We start from the raw sequence: 19,464 nt of genomic DNA on the forward strand, positions 1-19,464 counted from the left end.
CCATGCCCTGTATAATCAGGACACAGATGGTGACTAGACATTTAAAGATTCATTCTTCAGAAAATGTGGAGAGGGGTGTATAATGAACCAACATCCGCAATTACATTTGTAAAATGTAAAATGCATTTAAATATACTATGCCACAGTATGCCTATTGTTCTTGTGAGCTAAAATCGTTTTCAAGGTTCAAACTAGACAATTTCTAGGCCCAACTTCAGATTTTTCACTTTTTGTTTTCTAGTAATAAATAACTTACATCTTGGTTCAAAATCTCTTGAGGAAGAACAGTCACACTTTGAAGGAGAAATCTGTTGCATTGAGTTGAGTCTTCATGGAGACCCACGGGTGGCAGAGGAGAACCGCCCGGTGCCACGTTCTTGGCATTAATAGAGGCAGATGACCAGTTTTTGGTTTGGCAGTGCCACTGGGACAGTCCAAACCATCAAACTTTTGGTGAGTTTTGAAGGAAATGGGAAGTCTTTCTCAGGCAGTGTTTGTCTCTGTTTGGAAAACACTGAATCACTGAGTTCATCTCAGTGGGGTAAGAAAGAGCCCAGGGCAGGTGCAGTAGGCGCTCTTGAACTCCCAAAGCTACCACCTCCGTCCCATTACTCAACCTCAGGGTGTGATGAAAAACTCAAGCAAGGGGCGTCACTGCATCGTTAGCCTCCAGAGAAAAGCACTATCATTTTCCTTCGGTATCATAAATTTGTGGATTCTTTGACTAAATTATAGGAGACCTGGTGGTATAATGGGCTACGTGTCAGGTTATTAACCACAAGGTCGGTGGGTCCAGAGACTTATACATATTTACAGGAGCAGAAAACTACTTTTCTCCCAAGAGAGCTTTCTGTTCCTGTAAATATTTACAGCCTCTGAAATTCATAGGGGCAGTCTGCCTGGTCCTACAGGGTATTTAAATTCAGAATTGATTCAATATCATCTTTTTATACCATTTTCCCATAGTTTTTTAAGCCACCTCAAATTAAAAAGAGAAATGAAAAAATATTCTAGAGGGTCCCTAAACTCTTCCTCGATAATACTCATTCTGTGTATGCCACGTACCTGTTGGAATTGGAATGGGGGTACTGACACAAGAAAGACATATAAATCTAGGGGCAAATTTGAGGATGTTTACGGTCAATTATTTGACAAAGGTGCCACGGCAAGTTAATAAGGGAAATACAACCTTCTCAATAAGTAGTACCGAGACTAGATATCCACAAGCAAAAATTACTTTCTATCCTTACCATATACAAAAACTCAACTTGAAATTGGTCATACACCCAAATTTCAGTTAAAACTTTAAATTTCTAAAAGAGAATATAAGTCTAAACTTTTTATGACCCTGGGTTGGGAAAAAAGACAAAATCCACAAAAGGGTGGCACAGAAGAACTGAATTTCTTCAAAAGTTAAACCTTTGTTGCATCAAAGGCACTATTATAAAAACAAAGACAATGAACCAAGATATTAAGAATTATCTCAACACATTCAGACAAATAAATATCTTTTAAATAATGGACAAACTATTTGAATAAACGTTTTACCAAAAATGTGAGTGTCTAAAAAGCAGAGATGTTCAACCTCATTAGGGAATTTTGGATTAAACCACAAGATAGAACCTCACATGTGCTAGACTGGTTTTAATTGAAAAAGACAAGAAAAAAGTGTTGGTGAGGATGATGAAAAACTGGTGTTCTTCCTCATACACAGTGACAAAATAGATAACACAGTTAAGTTTGGAAAACAGCATGGTCATTTCTTACCAAGATATACATGAACTTACTATGTTGCTGTTAGCTGCCATCGAGTCTGGTGCGACCCATAACTATCTTATGCATAACGCAACCAAATATTGACCAGCCTGCACCACCCTCACAATTGTTGCAGCCACAGTTGGGGCTGGTCACTCCTGACAACATGTCCAAAGTACTTGAGACGAAGTCTCATCATCCTTGTGTCTAAGGAGCACTCTGGCCATACTTCTTCCAAGACAGAGTGGTTTGTCTTTTGGCAGTCCATGGTACTTTCAATATTCTTCGCCAGCACCACAGTTCAAAAGCATCGGTTCTTCTTCGGTCTTCTTTATTCAGTGTTCAACTTTCATGTACAAATGAGGCAATTGAAAATATCATGGCTTGGGCCAGGAACACCTTAGTCCTCAAAGTAACCTCCTTACTAAAGAGATCTTGTGCGGCAGATTTATCTAATGCAACTCATCTTTTGATCTCTTGACTACTGCTTCCACGAGCATTGATTGTGGATCCCAAGCAAGACAAAAATCCTTGACAACTTTTATCTTTTCTCCATTTATTAAGATGCTACCTATTGGTCCAACTGTGAAGATTTTGGTCTTCTTGACATTGAATTGTAATCCATACTGAGAGGATACAGCCCTTGTCTTCTTCACTTTCAGCAAGCAAAGTTGTGTCATCTGCATTATCTCAGGTTGTTAGTAAGCCTTTCTCCAATCCCGATGCTGCATTCTTCTTCATAGAATCCAGTTTCTCTGGTTAACTGCTCGGCATACAAATTGACTAAGTATGGTGAGAAGATACAGCCCTGTTGCAAACCCTTCCTGATTTTAAACTGTGCAGTGTTTCCTTGTTCTGTCTCACGACTGCCTACCTATCCAGGCACGTACAAGTTCTGCGTAAGCACAATCTAGTGTCCTGCAATTCCCACTCTTCTCAAGGTTATTCAGTGTTTGGTACAGTCCACAAAGTCTAATCCCTTGGAATAGTCAATAAAATGCAAACAAACATCTTTCTGGTATTCCCTCCTTTCAGCCAAGATTTACCTGACATCAGCAATGCTATCTCTTGTTCCACATCCTCCTTTGAATCCAGCCCGATCCTCAGGCAGCTCCCTGTCAATATACACCTGCAACCACTAGTGGGCGATCTCCAGCAAAACTTTACTTGCAAGTGTTATCAGTGATATTGTTCTATAATTTGAGTGTTCTGTTGGGTCACCTTTCTTGACTACACACATGGATCTATTCCAGTCAATTGGCTACATAGATATCTTCCAAATTTCCTGGCATAGATGAGTGAGTGCTTCCAGGGCTTCATCAGCTTGCCGAAACATTTCAATGGGTACTCCATCAGTTCCTGGGGCTTTGTTTTTGGCTAATGCATTTAGTACAGTTTGAACTTCTTGCAGCATTCGTGCTGCCTCCTGAAAATGGTAGAATGTTGACTGGTTCTTTTTGATACAGTGACTCTATTCCTTCCATCTGCTTTTGATATTTCCTGCATCATTCAATATTTTGTCCATAGAATCTTTCAATATTGCAACTTGAGGCTTGAATTTATCGTACGACCCAGCAATTCCACTACCAGATATATATACCCAAGAAAAATGAAAATACATGTGTGTTTTCTGGACTCATATCGACATGTTTTATCATACTTCACCTCATTGTGTTTTGCAGACTTCTGTCGTTGTTCACAAATTGAAGGCTGCTGGCAACCATGTTTCCGTGATGCCATTGCTCACTTTGTGCCTCTTTGCTATAGTTTGATTAACTCTCACAATATTTCAAATTTCGTTAGTTATCTCACACTAGCGGATTACAGTGTAGTGCACACATGACTCTGATATGCACTGGGAAATGAGAAATCCCTGCGGCTTCCTTGACTGCAGCACTCACTGCATTTCTGTGGTCCAGAGTGAACCTGCAGGATCTGAGGCACCCCTGGGCACGAATGCTCGTAGCAGCACTGCTCGCCACAGTCCCAAGGTTGAAATGATCCCAATGCCTATCAACTGGCAATAAAATGGGAAAGTGAAACTTGCTTCAGCATGGCTGCACCTTGAAGACATCAAGCTACTTACAGAAACCGGACAAAAGACCACATATTGTATGACTGCATTTATCATACAAATTAAGAGAAGAGATTAGTGGTCGCCTGGTCCTGTGATGGAAATACAGTTTGACTGCAATTAGGCATCTTTTGAGGTTGATGGGGAAAACTGGATTGTGAAGTAGTTGTAAAACTTTATGAAACTTAAAAATCATTAAATTGTATACTTGTAATGGGGAAATTTTCTTATGTAAATTATACATAAATTGTTAATTATTCTAACTGAAACAAATGGTAAAATAACTAATGTGCTTCTGTCCTTACCCCACCAAGAAAACCCGTTAACCTATAGTGCATATTTTTGCTGCATCTGTACATTAAGAAAAAAATATCTTTTGGAGATTATCTGCTTCATATGCATTATGATTATCTGGGTTCATATATATTATGACTCTATTTGCATGTCATTAATTTTTTTCTAACAACAAAAACTGCACTAGTCTTAGTTCACTGAATCGTGAATAGCGGGCCTGGAAGACCATCTGAAAGGTACTCCCAATGCTGCTTAATTCCTTTGGGGCTTTAGTTCCTTTTTTTATACACAACGTTCTTGGTCCTAACCCCCCTTTTTTTCCTGTTCTTTTAGCAAAGATTACTCCTATCTCCTGGCAATGAACAACCAGAGTTGCTAACTTACCCAGGGCCAAGTATGTGGATTTTTCTCATTCAATTCTCCTAAGAGCCCTTTATTAGCCCTATCTTACAACAAAAAGGAGACTTGGCAGGTTTAAGCAATTTGTTTAAAGTCAACCAACATGTCAAATATGAACCTATAAATGTAATGTAACTTATTCCTATGTTGATAGTTTCTTTGCAACTCAATGGAATAATCATAGAAATTTCAGTACATGGCAGATAAAAAGAAGCCCCAAATTTTATAATTATATTAAAGCTCATTTTTTTTCTTTTAGCATTTTATCTTGTTCTAGTTATTTAGTTGTTCCTGGTCCACAGTAAATCCTGACACATCCATAATCTAAAAACAAAACAAAACCCCGCTGCCATTGAGTTTGACTCAATCTAAAATTTTGATCAAGGTGAAATCCACTGTGGCAGTAAGAATCAGACCCCCAAACACCAAGAGGCTGTTATTTCAGAAGGTTCACCCTGACTTTATTTAAGGCTTTGTAGGTGGGGGATTTTAACTTCCCATGCATTTAAAGCAGCAGTAATAAATGAAACCACTATTTTTAGTGTAGCTGATTGTATTCTTCAAGGGCCTCAGGCCTATTTTTGCACATGAATTGCTTAAGCAGGGTCAGGTCTGTTTTAATGTGACAGGATGAGGCCAGAGGCTGAGGCAGTCTTTAAGCTTGACGATTTTAGAAGCTGGACTAGTATGAGCAGGCACTGTATACTATGAGGTTGTTACATAGGCCTATACGTTGTTTTCTAAAACTAATTGGAGTGAAAAACAAAACAAAAGAATCTTTAGGCAAGCTATTTTCTAGGTAAGTCAATCTCTCTACAGCACCAAACTAGGCAGCGATTAGCTGAACCAAAAGGATACTCTCTCCACGGGCGAGATGAAGACAGCCAGTTACCGTAGTGGCCAGGGTTGCTGCGCTAGAGGGGAGGATTCAACTGTGGTACTGTCAACGGATAGAAAAGAAAGCGAAACATAGATTTTCTCCCTTAAGGAGCATTTTTATTTGATCTTTAACAGACAATAGTATTACCTTAATGTGTAAAACTTACTCATAAAGGACATGACTGGAAACCAGTTCAGCAGGTATCTGACTTCAGATGTTAGAAGCACCCCCTTACTAACTGAGACCAGTGAGATTGTAGAATGGCATTTCAACCTCCAAATCCAATATAGTTCAGTTGGGGATACATCATTTCCATCATTTCAGAAAAAAAGCATTTCCTAAAATTTCCAAAAATTAAAACCTTTTTCCTAACAAGGAGCTGAGATTATCTCTGTGGAACTTTTCTGCTCAGTATTTTGCAGGAGCATTTGGATAGTTGCAAGACATTGGTTCAAAATCTTCCGGATACTAAAGTGTGTGTAGGTGTATGTGTTTGTGTATTCCCATTTAACATGCACGCTGAACTGAAGGAAACCCCCGGACCTAGAAAGGCAGTTCATGTTCTGATGTGGAGAAATAATACATCATGACTCCCTCTGTCCCTCTGAACGCAGGCATTCCCTTCCTTGAATGCTTTAAAAGTGGTGAACTGTTTAATTAATTCCCTGGTGGAAAATATCTATTGCTTTTCTAAATGATTGGTGCATTGCAAATGCTATTCTAATGATATGGTGTCATGTAATTTTATGAGTTCTGAAATTGCTGAATTCAAGCCAAGTGTAGAAGGGATGAAACTGTAGAAGTGTAAGGCTGCAGATGGGGAGTGTTTTATTCTTTAAAAAAATGATGCATGCTTGCACCCTGAACTAATGCCACTGTCTTGTAGGAGTACAGGTGAAGGAGTGATGCCCGAGGAGGAAGGGATACCTGCTTCCTTTGCCATCTTCGGGTGCAGGCAGGTCAGCAGTCGTTTGCAGTCTAGAAAAGGGACAGCAGCTACCAACTGGCAAATGAGGCACAGAGCACTTTCTGTCTCCTCAGAGAATGTCAAGTGGATGGTTTCTATAGCACAAAAATGAGACACTTTCTTCCGGGCTTCTGGTAGGACTTACAAATACACCCAACTTGAGAAATGTCCGCAGCTCCAGAAATCTGGAGTCCTGGGTGAATCTCAATGAGCAGGCAGAACTTGGGAGAGAGGACAATACCTTGACACCAAAACCACCCTTCCTTTTACATGAGGGCTCTGGAATTGTGGCACTAGATTCTATGCAAGGTAAAGACGTGGGCTGACAGCATACATGCTTCTTTCATTACAGTTATATCACCCGGGCATTTAAACAGACATAGAGATGTTCATCTACTTTCCAGACATTAAAAAAAAGAGAGAGATAGCTTTGAATTACACAAATACATACAACTGTACATACGCACATACTTTAAAATGAATGCAAACATCTTCAAAAATTAATTACGGAATTCAAAACCAAAAACAGATCCAGAATAAAAAGGTTGTAAGGTCGCTTACGAATTAAACCTGCCATCAGGGGTTGGCAACTCAGGAAACTGGTCCAAGGGACAAATCCAGCCTTCCATCTGTTTTTGCAAATGAAAGTTTTATTGGAATAGTTACGTCCATTCACTTACACATTGTCTGTGGCTGCTTGCATGTCTCAACAGCAGGATTAAGTTGAAGAAGAAATCATATGGCCTGCAAGGCCCAAAATATTTACTACCTGGTCCTTCGCAAAAGGTTGCTAACCTGTTATATAGCACACAGAGCATCTTCATCATGATGCCAATGAGCTGAGGCACAAGGACATCATCTTTACCAGTGCTTCAAAATCAGAATAATTACACATAAACATCTCCATATTCTACTTGGTTACGCTAATATTCTGCTTAGGATGTGTGCAGCCCCAAACAGTAACTAACTAAAACACAGGCAGTATTATAAATCTGTGTATAGTTGTATTCATGTAGATATCTATGCCAAGAGTGGACAAAGATAGGAGGCTAGCTAATTTGAGGGCAAGAAAACATTAAGAAAAATAAGAATTCAAAATACTATACTAGGAATTACTACTTGGAACTTAGAATTATCTTAGTATGCTTTTCTTTTTTTTTTTTTTTAGTATGCTTTTCTTTAGATTTAAAACCACAAGACTAGTAGTAGGGCCCACACTAGAGCAAAAAACAATTTACAACGGCAAGTTATTACCCATGGATTGCGACAAATTTTAAATATGAAATAAACAGCACTTCTGTAAAAACATTAAATTTTTTTAATTATGTAAAGTGAAATGCAAAATAAGAATGCGTTTATTTCTAAAGTAAATATTTTAGTCCAAGTTGCTTCATAGGTCAATTACTTTGACATTTCCCACAAGATTTTAGTTATTAACTATAATTACAGCTGTCAGTGTTAGATAGTAACACATTGATTAAAATATATTATAAACCTTTGTTTTCCTCTTTAACTTAAATGAAATATAAAATTAAGGATTTTGTAACATAATTCACACTGGAAAACCTTTTCAAATGCTATGAATTACTCGCATACAGAAAATGACACTGGAAACAGCTATTATGTTCTAATGCTGGAACGTGAGTAGCATGATGCCTGACATGGATTAGGTACTCTGCAAGTGTTTGGTCACTCATTCCTCAAACACATGTTCCAAGAAATTCAGGCTAAGGAGAAACTGCGTAATGAGAATTGTAAGTATAATCTTTTACCAACAAATACATAGTTTTGACAAAGACTTTGGCAATGGATAATGGAGACTATGAGGTGGTGGTCAAAATTTCAAAGTGCCTGGGAGAAATCTACCAAATGAAGCCCTAGGCTGTGCTAGATGACATCACTGACACCCCAGATCATTAATCCCCCAAAAGGACAGACTCCTTCAATAGTCAGGTTTTACTTTTACATTGGAACATCTGCTCAAAGATAAGAATAAGTTCATGTTCGAAAAACAGAACAGCACATACATGCAACCCACCAGAAAGTAAGAACCCCCTGACTGGGGCCTATTGCTCTGTACTGAGAGGTCTTTTTGGTTAGGGCTGCACTGCCTTGGTGTGACAACTTTATACCGGTTGAATAATAATAATAAGCCCACTTTGAACTGAAACTGTGACTCCAAACTGGAGAGAAATAAATGGAGAAGGTGGAGGGCTTTTGTTTTTCCTTTCATGTCCCAACTGAGCTGTTCTGCACGTTTGTGCCAAAGGCATAAGGCGAAGTGTCGGCTCTCTGAAGAAGCCCCTTTAGAAAGGAGCCTTCTGGGCTCTTTGCAAAAGGTCTTAGAAATTCAGTAAGTATTTATCCTGAGTAATAAGGTCTATAAATGCAAAGGCAAAGAACAGAAGAAAGTAAAAAATAATAATGATAACAATACCCTTAGAAACTAAGCAGAACAGAGGATAAAGATTGATTTTGGAGGAAATAATGTCAAAGAATCACAAAAAGAAAACATAACACTGGCAAGTCATTTGTAGCTGACTTTAATTGCCTTTGGTATTCAGACAAGGGAAAATGGAAGCATCCTTATGCGCTCTAGCCTCCTCATCGCCATAGGGAAGGCAGGGGAAGAAAACCCTACCTTTTGTCCTCCTCCGATTCTTTGCTCTTACCAGAACTGATCCTGCTTGGATACGTCTTGTCTGCTCTGAAGCTCCAGTTTATCCAAGTGATACAAGCAGAGCAGTGTGGGATGGGAGGTTCTGCCTCCCATCACTTGAGACGTCCGAGGAACCATGAAGGTCCTATTTTCTCTGCATTCTCCTCCAGCCAAATGAGGGCGAGCACAGGGCCATTAGCGTAGCTGCTCTGGGTCCTTGCCAGATCACTTTTCTTCAATGACTCAGAAGTGGGCTTGTGCTATTTTTAGGATGAAGGTGATTTTTTTTAAAAAACCCCAAATACTTTCTCTTTTTCTTCTAAAGTCATATTAAAGCATTCTACTCTTCTCATTTAAAAATTATTTTTTTCAAGTAGTAAAATGCATCACACATTCAAAATATGTGATAAAATTGAACTCTGAAGGATTTGAGGAATGCAACTGGTTGTTCACGCTTGTCTTTGTATACTGAAAAAATTATGGTTGGTTACTTATGAATGATTTGTTGAACTGTGTGGGTTGTTTCACTATGGTGTAAAATGATCAACCTTAGGAAATATTTAATTATGTTAATTCACAAAGTCTTTTCCCAATTTAAATTTACATGCTAATAGAACTGGGGGGAAAAAAGCTATCAAAATAAGGAAATAAGATTTCAGAATTGCAATGTTAGCTATCTGAACAAATACTGTTTCATAAAATCTTGAAATTCAGAGTTAATATTAATTACACTATTCCCAACTTTTATTAATGTCAATGGTGGCCGATTGTACTAAAGAGGAGTAAGTGTCTTACATTGTGACACAAAATTAAAAGCATTCAATATTTATATTATAGTCCTTGATAAAATTTGTTTGCCTCTGCCATTAAAAAGAAAACTAGACATTTCTTTTACAAGAATTATCACTGCAAAACCTATTGATGGTAAGAGAAAAATTCTTAGACATATATCTCAAGTTACATGAAATATGGTCATTGTACCACATTTTTACTACTAAAATTTATTTTGAAGCTTTCTGATTAATTCTTTGGATTAATTTGTATCCTTGGAGAAAATATTAAGTTTTTTACAAAAAATATTTTTGAGAAGCTTGTTCTTCTAATGAGGTCATAAATAATTTCCTTCTCTCTTACCCAAGTCAAATCAAGGAAGTTTCTGTGTTTTGTTTCTGATTTAATAAATCATAATAGCAGTGTTTCTCATCAAGGCAAATTCAGAACCATATATAGTACAGGATGTTTTGTAAAGCCATATAATAAAAGTTGTTGAGTAACTGTACTAAATTTATAATAAGGTTAAAGTGGGTAACATTTACTTAGTAGATTTGCTGGTTTGGAAAAAAATAATTTCCCACCAACAAAAGCAAGGCTTTCTCTTAGAACAGGTTTCAAGGGAATGGTCTACAGCCTTCCCCACATTTTGTCATGCTGCCAACACTGGACTCAACGACATGCACAATCCCAAACCCAGGCTCACAAATAGTGGCTATGATAAAATGCACTTGTGATTCCAAATGGAGACACAAATTGAGCAGTATTCTTTGTGAGATCATGCCCCCAGAGAAATTTAATTTTAACCAAGATATATGAACAAATTAGGCTGGGATTTGAAATGGCTGCCAGTCTGGTCATCCAATGGGGAACTTGAAAAATCAGACAGGGTTAAGTACTTCAGTACTTTAAAAAAAAATCCTGAATTCATCCCATTATTAAAATGGAGAAGAACGGATTAAACAATGTGTAAATAATTGATTTGAAAGCTGCTCCACTGAGGGAGGAAACAAATATACAACTGGTTCCAATCGCCAGCTGTACTCCTGCAAGGCCTTGTCCATACTCCTACCTTGCTCTGAGGATGCCGAGGCTTCAAGGCTCAGGACTCTACAAACAATGTAGTAACAATGGGCATCGTACCTCAGTGACCATTCCATTCAGAATCAAAGCTTATCAGGTCCCTGTCCTACACGTACCCGGAACATGTTTTGGTCAGGTATAAAATGGAATAATTTCAAAGTTGATGTATCTACAAGTTGAAATTCTTGCAAGGAAGAGTCACTCTTTACTCTGCCAGGCTGACTCCAGAGTCTAGGTTTCCAAGAGCCCCCTGGCCAGCATATTTCCATAGTGGTCCATGTAAACAAGACACAGGTGAAAATGGTCCTTCGGGAGCTGCTTTCATCGAACAGCAGGATTTCCTGAAAGTGTGGTATTGAATAAATGTAACACAGGCAGAGGGTGCGCCTCTGTATTAAACACCCAGTGGTCTAAAGGTAAAAGGTCATCACCGGAAAACAGCAGATACAAATATCTGAAAGTAAAAGAGGGAGAAGAACTTCAATTAGAATTCCACAAGACTATCAAGCGACCACAGTTCTAATGGCAAAAGGAAACCCACAACCTATTTTGAGCAGCTGAGATGAAAAAGCCATCACAGAACATCAGTCTAAATAATTTGCTAGGTCTTAAATTGTGTTGTGTGTTTTCTTATTGTTGAGGTTTGAGAATACCTCATACATTCCAGATACGTTTTGCAAAGATTTTAATGAAGTTTGTGTCTTTCAAGGAGCAGATTGAATGACATAACGTCTTTATTTTGCACAAAGAATTCCATTTCAGCTAGTTTTATTGATTAGTCTCTATCCTCTCACTGCACTATCTTTGTGCCTTGGTCAAAAGTCAACTGTCCACACATGTATGTTGTTTCCTTTCTGCATTCTATGTTCCATTGGCATATTTACCTACATTACACTACTACTTCACTATGTTGATTCTTGTTTTTTTCTAGTAACTCCTAAAATAAGCTTGTGTAAGTTTTCCAACTTTTTTTGGTTATTTTAGGTCCTCTGCATTTCCACATGACGTTTTAAATGTTTGCCAATTTCTATATATTTTTTTTAAAAGAAAGCCTGTTAAGATTTTGATTGAGCTAGATGGCCGCTTGTTTACCTTCAAGCTTTTAAGACCCCAGACGCTATATCTTTTGATAGCCGGGCACTATCAGCTTTCTTCACCACATTTGCTTATTCACCCGCTTTTTCCTCAGCGGTTGTGTGGGGAAGGTGAGCATCATAGAATGCCAATTTACTAGAAGAAAGTATTCTTGCATTGAGGGAGTACTTGAGTGGAGGCCCAATGTCCTTCTGCTACCTTAATACTAAACCTATAAATGTAGGCTCATAGACCTATTTCCCCATCCTCATATATTTGCATATGTACATGTCTTTATCTAGAGCTCTATAAATGCCCTTTGCCTCCCAGCTCTTTCCCCTATTTCCCTTGATCAGAAGCAACAAAGCCTACATGGAACAACATATCAACCTGTGTGATCACGAGGTGCTGAACGGATCACTGAAGACAAATGGGTGCATAAGCAAATGTGGCGAAGAAAGCTGATGGTGCCCGGCTATCAAAAAGTATAGCGTCTGGGGTCTTAAAGGCTTGAAGGTAATCAAGCGGCCATCAAGCTCAGAAGCAACAAAGCCACATGGAAGAAGCACACCAGCCTATGCAACCACGAGGTGTCGAAGGGATCAGGTGTAAGGCATCATCAGAACAAAAAATCTTATTATTGTGAATGATGGGGGGAGTGCGGAGTGGAGATCCAAAGCCCATTAGTAGGCCACTGGAGATCCCCTTGCAGAGGGGTTTCGGGGAGGAGATGAGCCAGTCAGGGTGCGATGTAACAACGATGAGAAATACAACTTTCCTCTAGTTCCTAAGTGTTTCCTCCCCGCTCCCACTACCATGACTCGAATTCTATCTTGAAAGTCTGGCTAGACCAGAGGAGGTACACTGGTACAGATAGGAACTGAAAATACAGGGAATCCAGGACGGATGAGCCCTATAGGACCAGTGGTGTGAGTGGCAAAACAGGGAGGGTAAAGGGAGAATGGGTAGGAAAGAGGGAACCGATTACATGGAACTGTGTGTGACCTCCTCCCTGGGGGACAGACAACCGAAAAGTGGATGAAGGGAGACGTCGGACAGGGCAAGATATGACAAAGTACCCATTTATAAACTATCAAGGGCTGATGAGGGAGGGGGGAGCAGGAAGGGAGGGGAAAAATGAGGACCTAATGTTGGGGGTTTGGGTGGAGAGAAAATGTTTTGAGAAATGATGTACAAATGTGCTTTACACAATTGATGTGTGTATGGATTGGGATAACAGTTGTATGAGCCCCTAATAAAATGTTAAAAAATAAAGTAAAATAAAAATAAAAAACTAAAAAAAATTTTTTTTGGATTGAGATTGCATTGAATCCAAGAGGGGCTCAAACAGTTCATGGAAAATGGAATTCAAAATTAATAGAACTTTCCCATTAGCTTTTTGAAGGCCCCTTGTACAAATCAACTTAGAATAAACATCTTAACAGTACTGAGTCTTCAGAACCATGAAAAAGATAATAATAAAATAAAATAATACTTTGGTATTATTCTTCAATTTGTCTTTGATTTCAGGGTATATGTCTTTTAACATGTTTTCTCAATATTTATGTCCAAATATTTCATGTTGGTGTTTTTTCCTTTTACAATTTCTGATTGTTAATTGGTAGCATTTATAATTGATTTTATTTATTTAATTTTTTTCAATGTGGGATGGGTACAATGGAGCCTTCAAGGAGCAAGCTGGCCCCAGACTTCTCCAAGCTCCTATTTCTTTGCCTCCGATTCTTTCTTGTCCAAGGACAGGGAACCACACACACACCTTTGTAGGAGGATGCACAATTGATTTTAATCTGTACCTGCAACCATGCAAAATTCAATCATTAGTTCTCATAGGGGTGTGCGTGCGCGCATGTGAATGCCATAGGGTTTTCTATATAGGCAATCATGTCATCAACGAAAAAAGACAGTTTGCCTTCCCAGTCTGGTTGTCTTTTCTTATTTTCTGGTCTGACTGCACTGGCCAGAAAATTCCAATACAATGTTGAACAGAAGTGATGACTGCAGACGTACTTGTCGTTTTCTTATCTTACAAGGAAAGCATTTAGTAGGATTTTTACTGATGTCTTTTTTAGATTGAGGAAGTTTCCTTCTATTCCTAGTCTGATGAGAGTTTCTACCAGAAATAGAGCATAGATTTTGTCAAATGACATTTCTGTCTACTCTAACATGATCATGTGATTTTCTATTTTAGTTCATTGACGGATTTTCAAATGCCAAACCAACTATTTGTTATCTGAGGTAAACCAACTTGCTCAGAATATATTATACAATAATATGTTGAACTTGATTTGCTAATATTTGGTTTAGATATTTTATATTTGTGTTCATGAGGGATATGGATTTTGTTTCTGGTGAGAACTCTGCTATCATCTTTATGTGCACTTTATTTATATATGTGCTATCATCTCTTCTCTGTATAGCTGTCATTGTCCTGTGACTGCTTTTAAGATATTTTTCTTTATTACTGATTTTGAGCAATTTCATTATGTTGGGTCATGATGAAAATTTCTTCGTGTTTCTGGTGTTTAGGGCTTGCAGAGATTTTTGATCTTTGGCTGTATGGCTTATATCAAGTTTGGGGAAATTCTGACCATTATTTCTTCAATGTTTTGTCTCTATGCTCTGCCACATCTTTAAAGATTCTAGTTTCATGAGAGGGGTCTTCAAAAATTTCTTTACTTATATTTCCTACAAACATTTTGAAGTTCCCTCACATATGATAAGCCACTTGAAGTTGTCCCACAGCTCACTGATGCTCTTTCATTTAAAAAATTCTTTTTCCTCTTATTTCATTTTGGTTGTTTCAACTGCTGTCTCCAATTCAACGATCTTTCTTCTGCCATGTCCACTCTGCTATTAATTCTATTCAGTATATTTTTCAATGACTGCATTGTAGTTTACATGTTAAAGGTTTAATTTAGATTTTTATAACTACTATGCATTTATTTAACATAGAGTTTCCTGTTGCTTTTATTTGTTTCCCATTAATTCCAGTCCTTGTGTAAGCCCTGAGGGGTGGGAGAGGAACTGGGTGAAAGTGTAGGTTCTCTGCATCCTATCTCATGATTGATTCTCTTTCAGGCATGCATGCCCTTGCTTCTTGATTTGAGTCTAGAATTTCACCTCGCACTATTTTGCTAGGGAATAATCTTTAGTCAGGATGATTTTCTAATAGTCTTCTTATAAGGCAGCATTTATTTTTCAGGCTGGATCCATCCTTTCTGCTTCATTGCACCTATTAAGATCTTATATATCATGTAGCAACATTTCAATCTTTCTTCATGACTATGTTATTGCGGGGTGCCAATTACAATGCATGCTGACTCCATGTGATAAAGTAGAAATAGCGTATAGAGTTTTCTTATCTGTAATCTAAGATGACCATCACATCATTTCTCCACAGAGCTTCTAGGTCAGTTCACAGTGTCATCCTTTCAGTTAGCAGCCAGTGCTTACTCACTGCATAGCTAGGTCTGGTTACGCTAACAAAACAAACTCATTCCATTGGGCTGCTTCTGACTCCTAGTGACTGTCCGTTGCCAAGACTGTACCCTTTCATAGGATAGTGGTTTCAACCTGATAACCTAGTAGCCATAATTCACCCACCATGCTAAAACATTCATATGCTACCTTATACATTTCAGCACTTGACTATATAGAAACTTTATACTTTTATTAATTTTTTTCCTAAGGCCCCATAGTAATGTTTATTTCATCCATAATTATAAAAATCAGATGGAACAATGCTTGTAATATTTGTTGTTTCATTTCATAAACTTGTTATACTTCTGATGAAATATTGCATTTTTTATTCCCTGTGTTGTTGTTTTTAATCATTTTATTAGGGGCTCATACAACTCTTATCACAATCCATACATACTTCAATTGTGTAAAGCGCATTTGTACATTCACTGCCCTCATCGTTCTCAAAACATTTCCTCTCCACTTAAACCCCACTATCAAGTCTGGCTAGACCAGAGGAGGTACACTGGTACAGATAGGAACTGGAAACACAGGGAATCCAGGACAGATGAGCCCTAAAGGACCAGTGGTGTGAGTGGTGATACTGGGAGGGTAGAGGGAGAGTGGGTAGGAAAGAGGGAACCTATTACAAGGAACTATATGTGACCTCCTCCCTGGGGGACGGACAACTGAGGGGTGGGTGAAGGGAGACATCGGACAGGGCAAGATATGACAAAATAACAATTTATAAATTATCAAGGGTTCATGAGGGAGGGGGGAGCAGGGAGGGAGGGGGAAAATGAGGACCTAACTTTTATTAATTTTTATATGTCTACAAATAAGAGATTTGGTATCGACCATAAGCTTCTCATGGGTGGAGTATAGTTCACATGTGTTTTGGTTCTTAAATAGTGTAATTCTGAGAAGATACCCACTGTCATCATGCTGATTCCAGTAGGACAGAGTAGACCTGCCCCCTAAGGTGTCCAAGGCTGCAATCTTTATGGAACCAGACTGACACATCTTTCTGACATGCAAAGGCTGAAGAGTGAACCACTGGCCGTGTGGTAGAACCACTGAAGGACTCCTGTCTGAGAGTTGATACTTACTACTTATTACTTGGACTTACTGTGCAAATCAGCCTTCAAGGACAAGTAAGCAGAGAACAGGGGACTTGAAGGTACTTTTTTTAACTCAGCTGAAAAATCATCCTTCTCTCAAAATATACACCAAGTTTAGTAAAGTGAAGGGTCAGTGAAATAGAGGGACACTAGATAGATTGATACAACAGTCACCATAATGAAGTGAAACGTACATATACTAACTCTCATGAACATGACACATTTAAGTCAATTACCAAGAGCTGCAGTAAGACTCACTGGCAACAATAACAACATGGCAGAGATTAACTTTCAGATCCAATTACAGCAAGATCAAAGGCAAAAGGAAGGGAATAGTGGCTTTGTTTCATTCTTTCGCAAACTATGGTTTCTGTCTAAGAATCCCTACCTTCAACCAGAGCATTGATTCCTGTATTTCAAAATGTAAAAGCCATATTATTGTTGATGTTTTGCTCATAAAACCATTATCTATCTTTGAAGCTACTATGAGCTTTGTTCTCGAGGGAACCAGCGTTAATAGTCTAGTTGGCTAACTATATATTCATTCGCTTTTTCTGAGAATAACTTTATAGCCAGGCAAATTAAGATTACAGTAGTTATTTACGAAAGCTGTTTTTCCCACTTTTTATTGTAAAATTTTTCAAACGTACAAAAACACTGATAGAATCGAAACTCATGAATATTTACCTTTTAGATATTACAATTAATAATTTTATACCCTTGGTCTATCATGGATCTATGACTTTATTCATACACTTAATATCTATTTTTAAATTGTAAGATATTGCCCTCAAAAAATCAGTTAAGTAGCAAGCTCAGCTAATTATGAAAAAATTTTTAATAAAATTGTTTATAAAAGGAGAAGTAGTTTTATTTGAACTTTTAAAAAGCCAAGATAAACTAAGGATAGTAAACTTGAATGTTGAAAGAACCAGATTAAAAGCATTCGGAATTTTATTTACTTATGGCAAGTTATTTGACAGTAAATTAGATGAAATTACTTTTAAGTCAGTAATTTCATCTAATTTACAATTATCAACTAAGTACTAAATCATTTGGCAAAATTAGAATTTAAGAATTCCCAGAAAGAAAAAGAACAAGACATTTATATGTTCATAAAAATATGAATTACTCCTTTCTGATTTATTCTTTAAAATGTTAAGGGGCCATTAAAAAGTGAATAGAAAAACCAAGTGTCAAATACTTACACAATACAGTACTACTCATTAAAAGAAAGATAAAAATGGTTGATACATACAATAAAATAGAGGAATCTCACAAACATCATGCTGAAAAAGAAGCCAGACACAATATTACTACATAATGTATGATTCACTCCTGGACTTGAAGGTCAAGGGCCATCATCGCAGGGGACATCTGGGTCAAGTGGTAAAACACTGTTCAAAAAGACAATACTCTACATCCTATTTTGGTGAATAGTGACTGGGATCTTGAAAGCGTGTAAGTGGTCATCTAAGAGGCAACTATTAATCTCTTTCTGACTAGAGCGAAGCAGAACACAGAAAACCAAAGACACAAGGAAGCAATCCATCCCAAGGACTGATGCCGCACACGAACTGCAGTTTCTTTATGCTGGGCGAGAAAAATAGCTGCCCAGTTAGCCTACCAACCTCTCATAGCCAAGACGACAGAAGAAGGTCCTGGTTAGAATGGGTTAAAAGCATACAACAACAAAAATGGCCAAGCTTACTGGTCTGAAAGGAGCTGGGAAAAGGGGTGAAGAAACTTCTTTCTGTCAAGGACCATTTGGTCAAACATTTAATCAATTCACCCTAATGTGATGGCTGGCATTGCTTCTCTTTGGTGCAGTGTGTGATGTTAGCTATTACTGATGCTTTTCGGGCCTTATATGACCTATGGGCCCGATAATCCCCCACCCGGAGACCACTGTTCTTTAATAGTTTAATAGAGACAACCCGCTAACTTGAAACTGCAGACACTCCCAGAGGCCACCTACCAAATCAAAGATGGGAGCAGAAGCAAAAACAGCACCTGTGAAGAATGTGCTTCTTAGATCGATCAATTATACAATACCAAAGTGGCAACAGTTCCTCAAAACCAACAATGAAAAGACAGGGAGGGGCAGGGCCATCAAACGAATGGAAATGGGGAACCCGAGTAGAGGATAGGGTGAGTATTGACACACTGTGGTGGGGGGCTGCCCTCAATGTCTGGGAACAATTGATTGTGTGTCAAGTATTGACTGGAGAATGTGCTATGGATACTCTCACCTACAACACACACACACACAATGTAAAAAGAAACAAAAGGGCACACTTTAAAAAAATAAATCACCTCCATAAAATTGACTTACTGAAAAGAGACAAATGGAAAAGGATCTAAAGGAAAACAACGACATTCTATCCGCTTGTTACATAAATACAATTTGGGTTGTAGCTCCCTCTACTGTAGAAAACAAGGCAGGCAAACTAAAATCACAGTGCACCTGGGTGCCTGTGCACAGTCCAGAGTCTGATGTTTGGCTTGCGCTGTGACTGGCTTGTTAAGAGGTTTAAACACTTGTAGACCATGGCTCTGGCCATCCAATGCATCTCTCGGAGGAGACTAGACTACATAAGTATAACAGTTAAGCAGTGCTTTGCATGACTGCACGTCCTGCTCCCTTCCTTGTCAGGGCAGACCAGTCTTTGATTCTGAGTCGGTTTACTGAGCTATAGGCATAAGTGGTTCTCAAAGGGTGGTGGCTCACATCAGCAGCACTTGGGAATTTGTTAGAAATGAAAACTTACAGGCTCCACTGTATACCTTCTGAACAGAAATTCTGCTGATGGAGCTCAACAATTGTTTTCAGAAGCCTTCCAGGTGAATTCTGAAGTCCTGGTGGCAGTGGTTACACGCTGTGCTGTGATCTGCAAGGTTGGCAGT

At 38.4% G+C, this 19,464-nt stretch overlaps 1 protein-coding gene and 1 non-coding gene across 3 annotated transcripts in view; both read right to left on the bottom strand.

Annotated features, from left to right (window-relative positions):
• Positions 1–7,669: 7,669 nt before the first annotated feature.
• MAN1A2 (mannosidase alpha class 1A member 2) overlaps positions 7,670–19,464 on the bottom strand; it is a 179,449-nt gene continuing 167,654 nt past the window's right edge. For both annotated transcript variants that reach the window (XM_045283724.1, XM_004714870.4), the window contains exon 13: positions 7,670–11,336. In XM_045283724.1, coding sequence (XP_045139659.1) covers positions 11,204–11,336 — 133 coding nt within the window. In that variant the 3' untranslated portion in view covers positions 7,670–11,203. The remainder of the gene's footprint in view (positions 11,337–19,464) is intronic.
• On the bottom strand, positions 13,616–13,746 carry LOC115873173. Its single transcript, XR_004048268.1, has one exon. It is a non-coding gene; the product is annotated as a small nucleolar RNA SNORA38 (small nucleolar RNA).

Source organism: Echinops telfairi, unplaced genomic scaffold, assembly GCF_000313985.2.
Source record: "Echinops telfairi isolate 266 unplaced genomic scaffold, ASM31398v2 ScPeMD7_7466;HRSCAF=8504, whole genome shotgun sequence".
Lineage (NCBI taxonomy): Eukaryota > Metazoa > Chordata > Mammalia > Afrosoricida > Tenrecidae > Echinops > Echinops telfairi.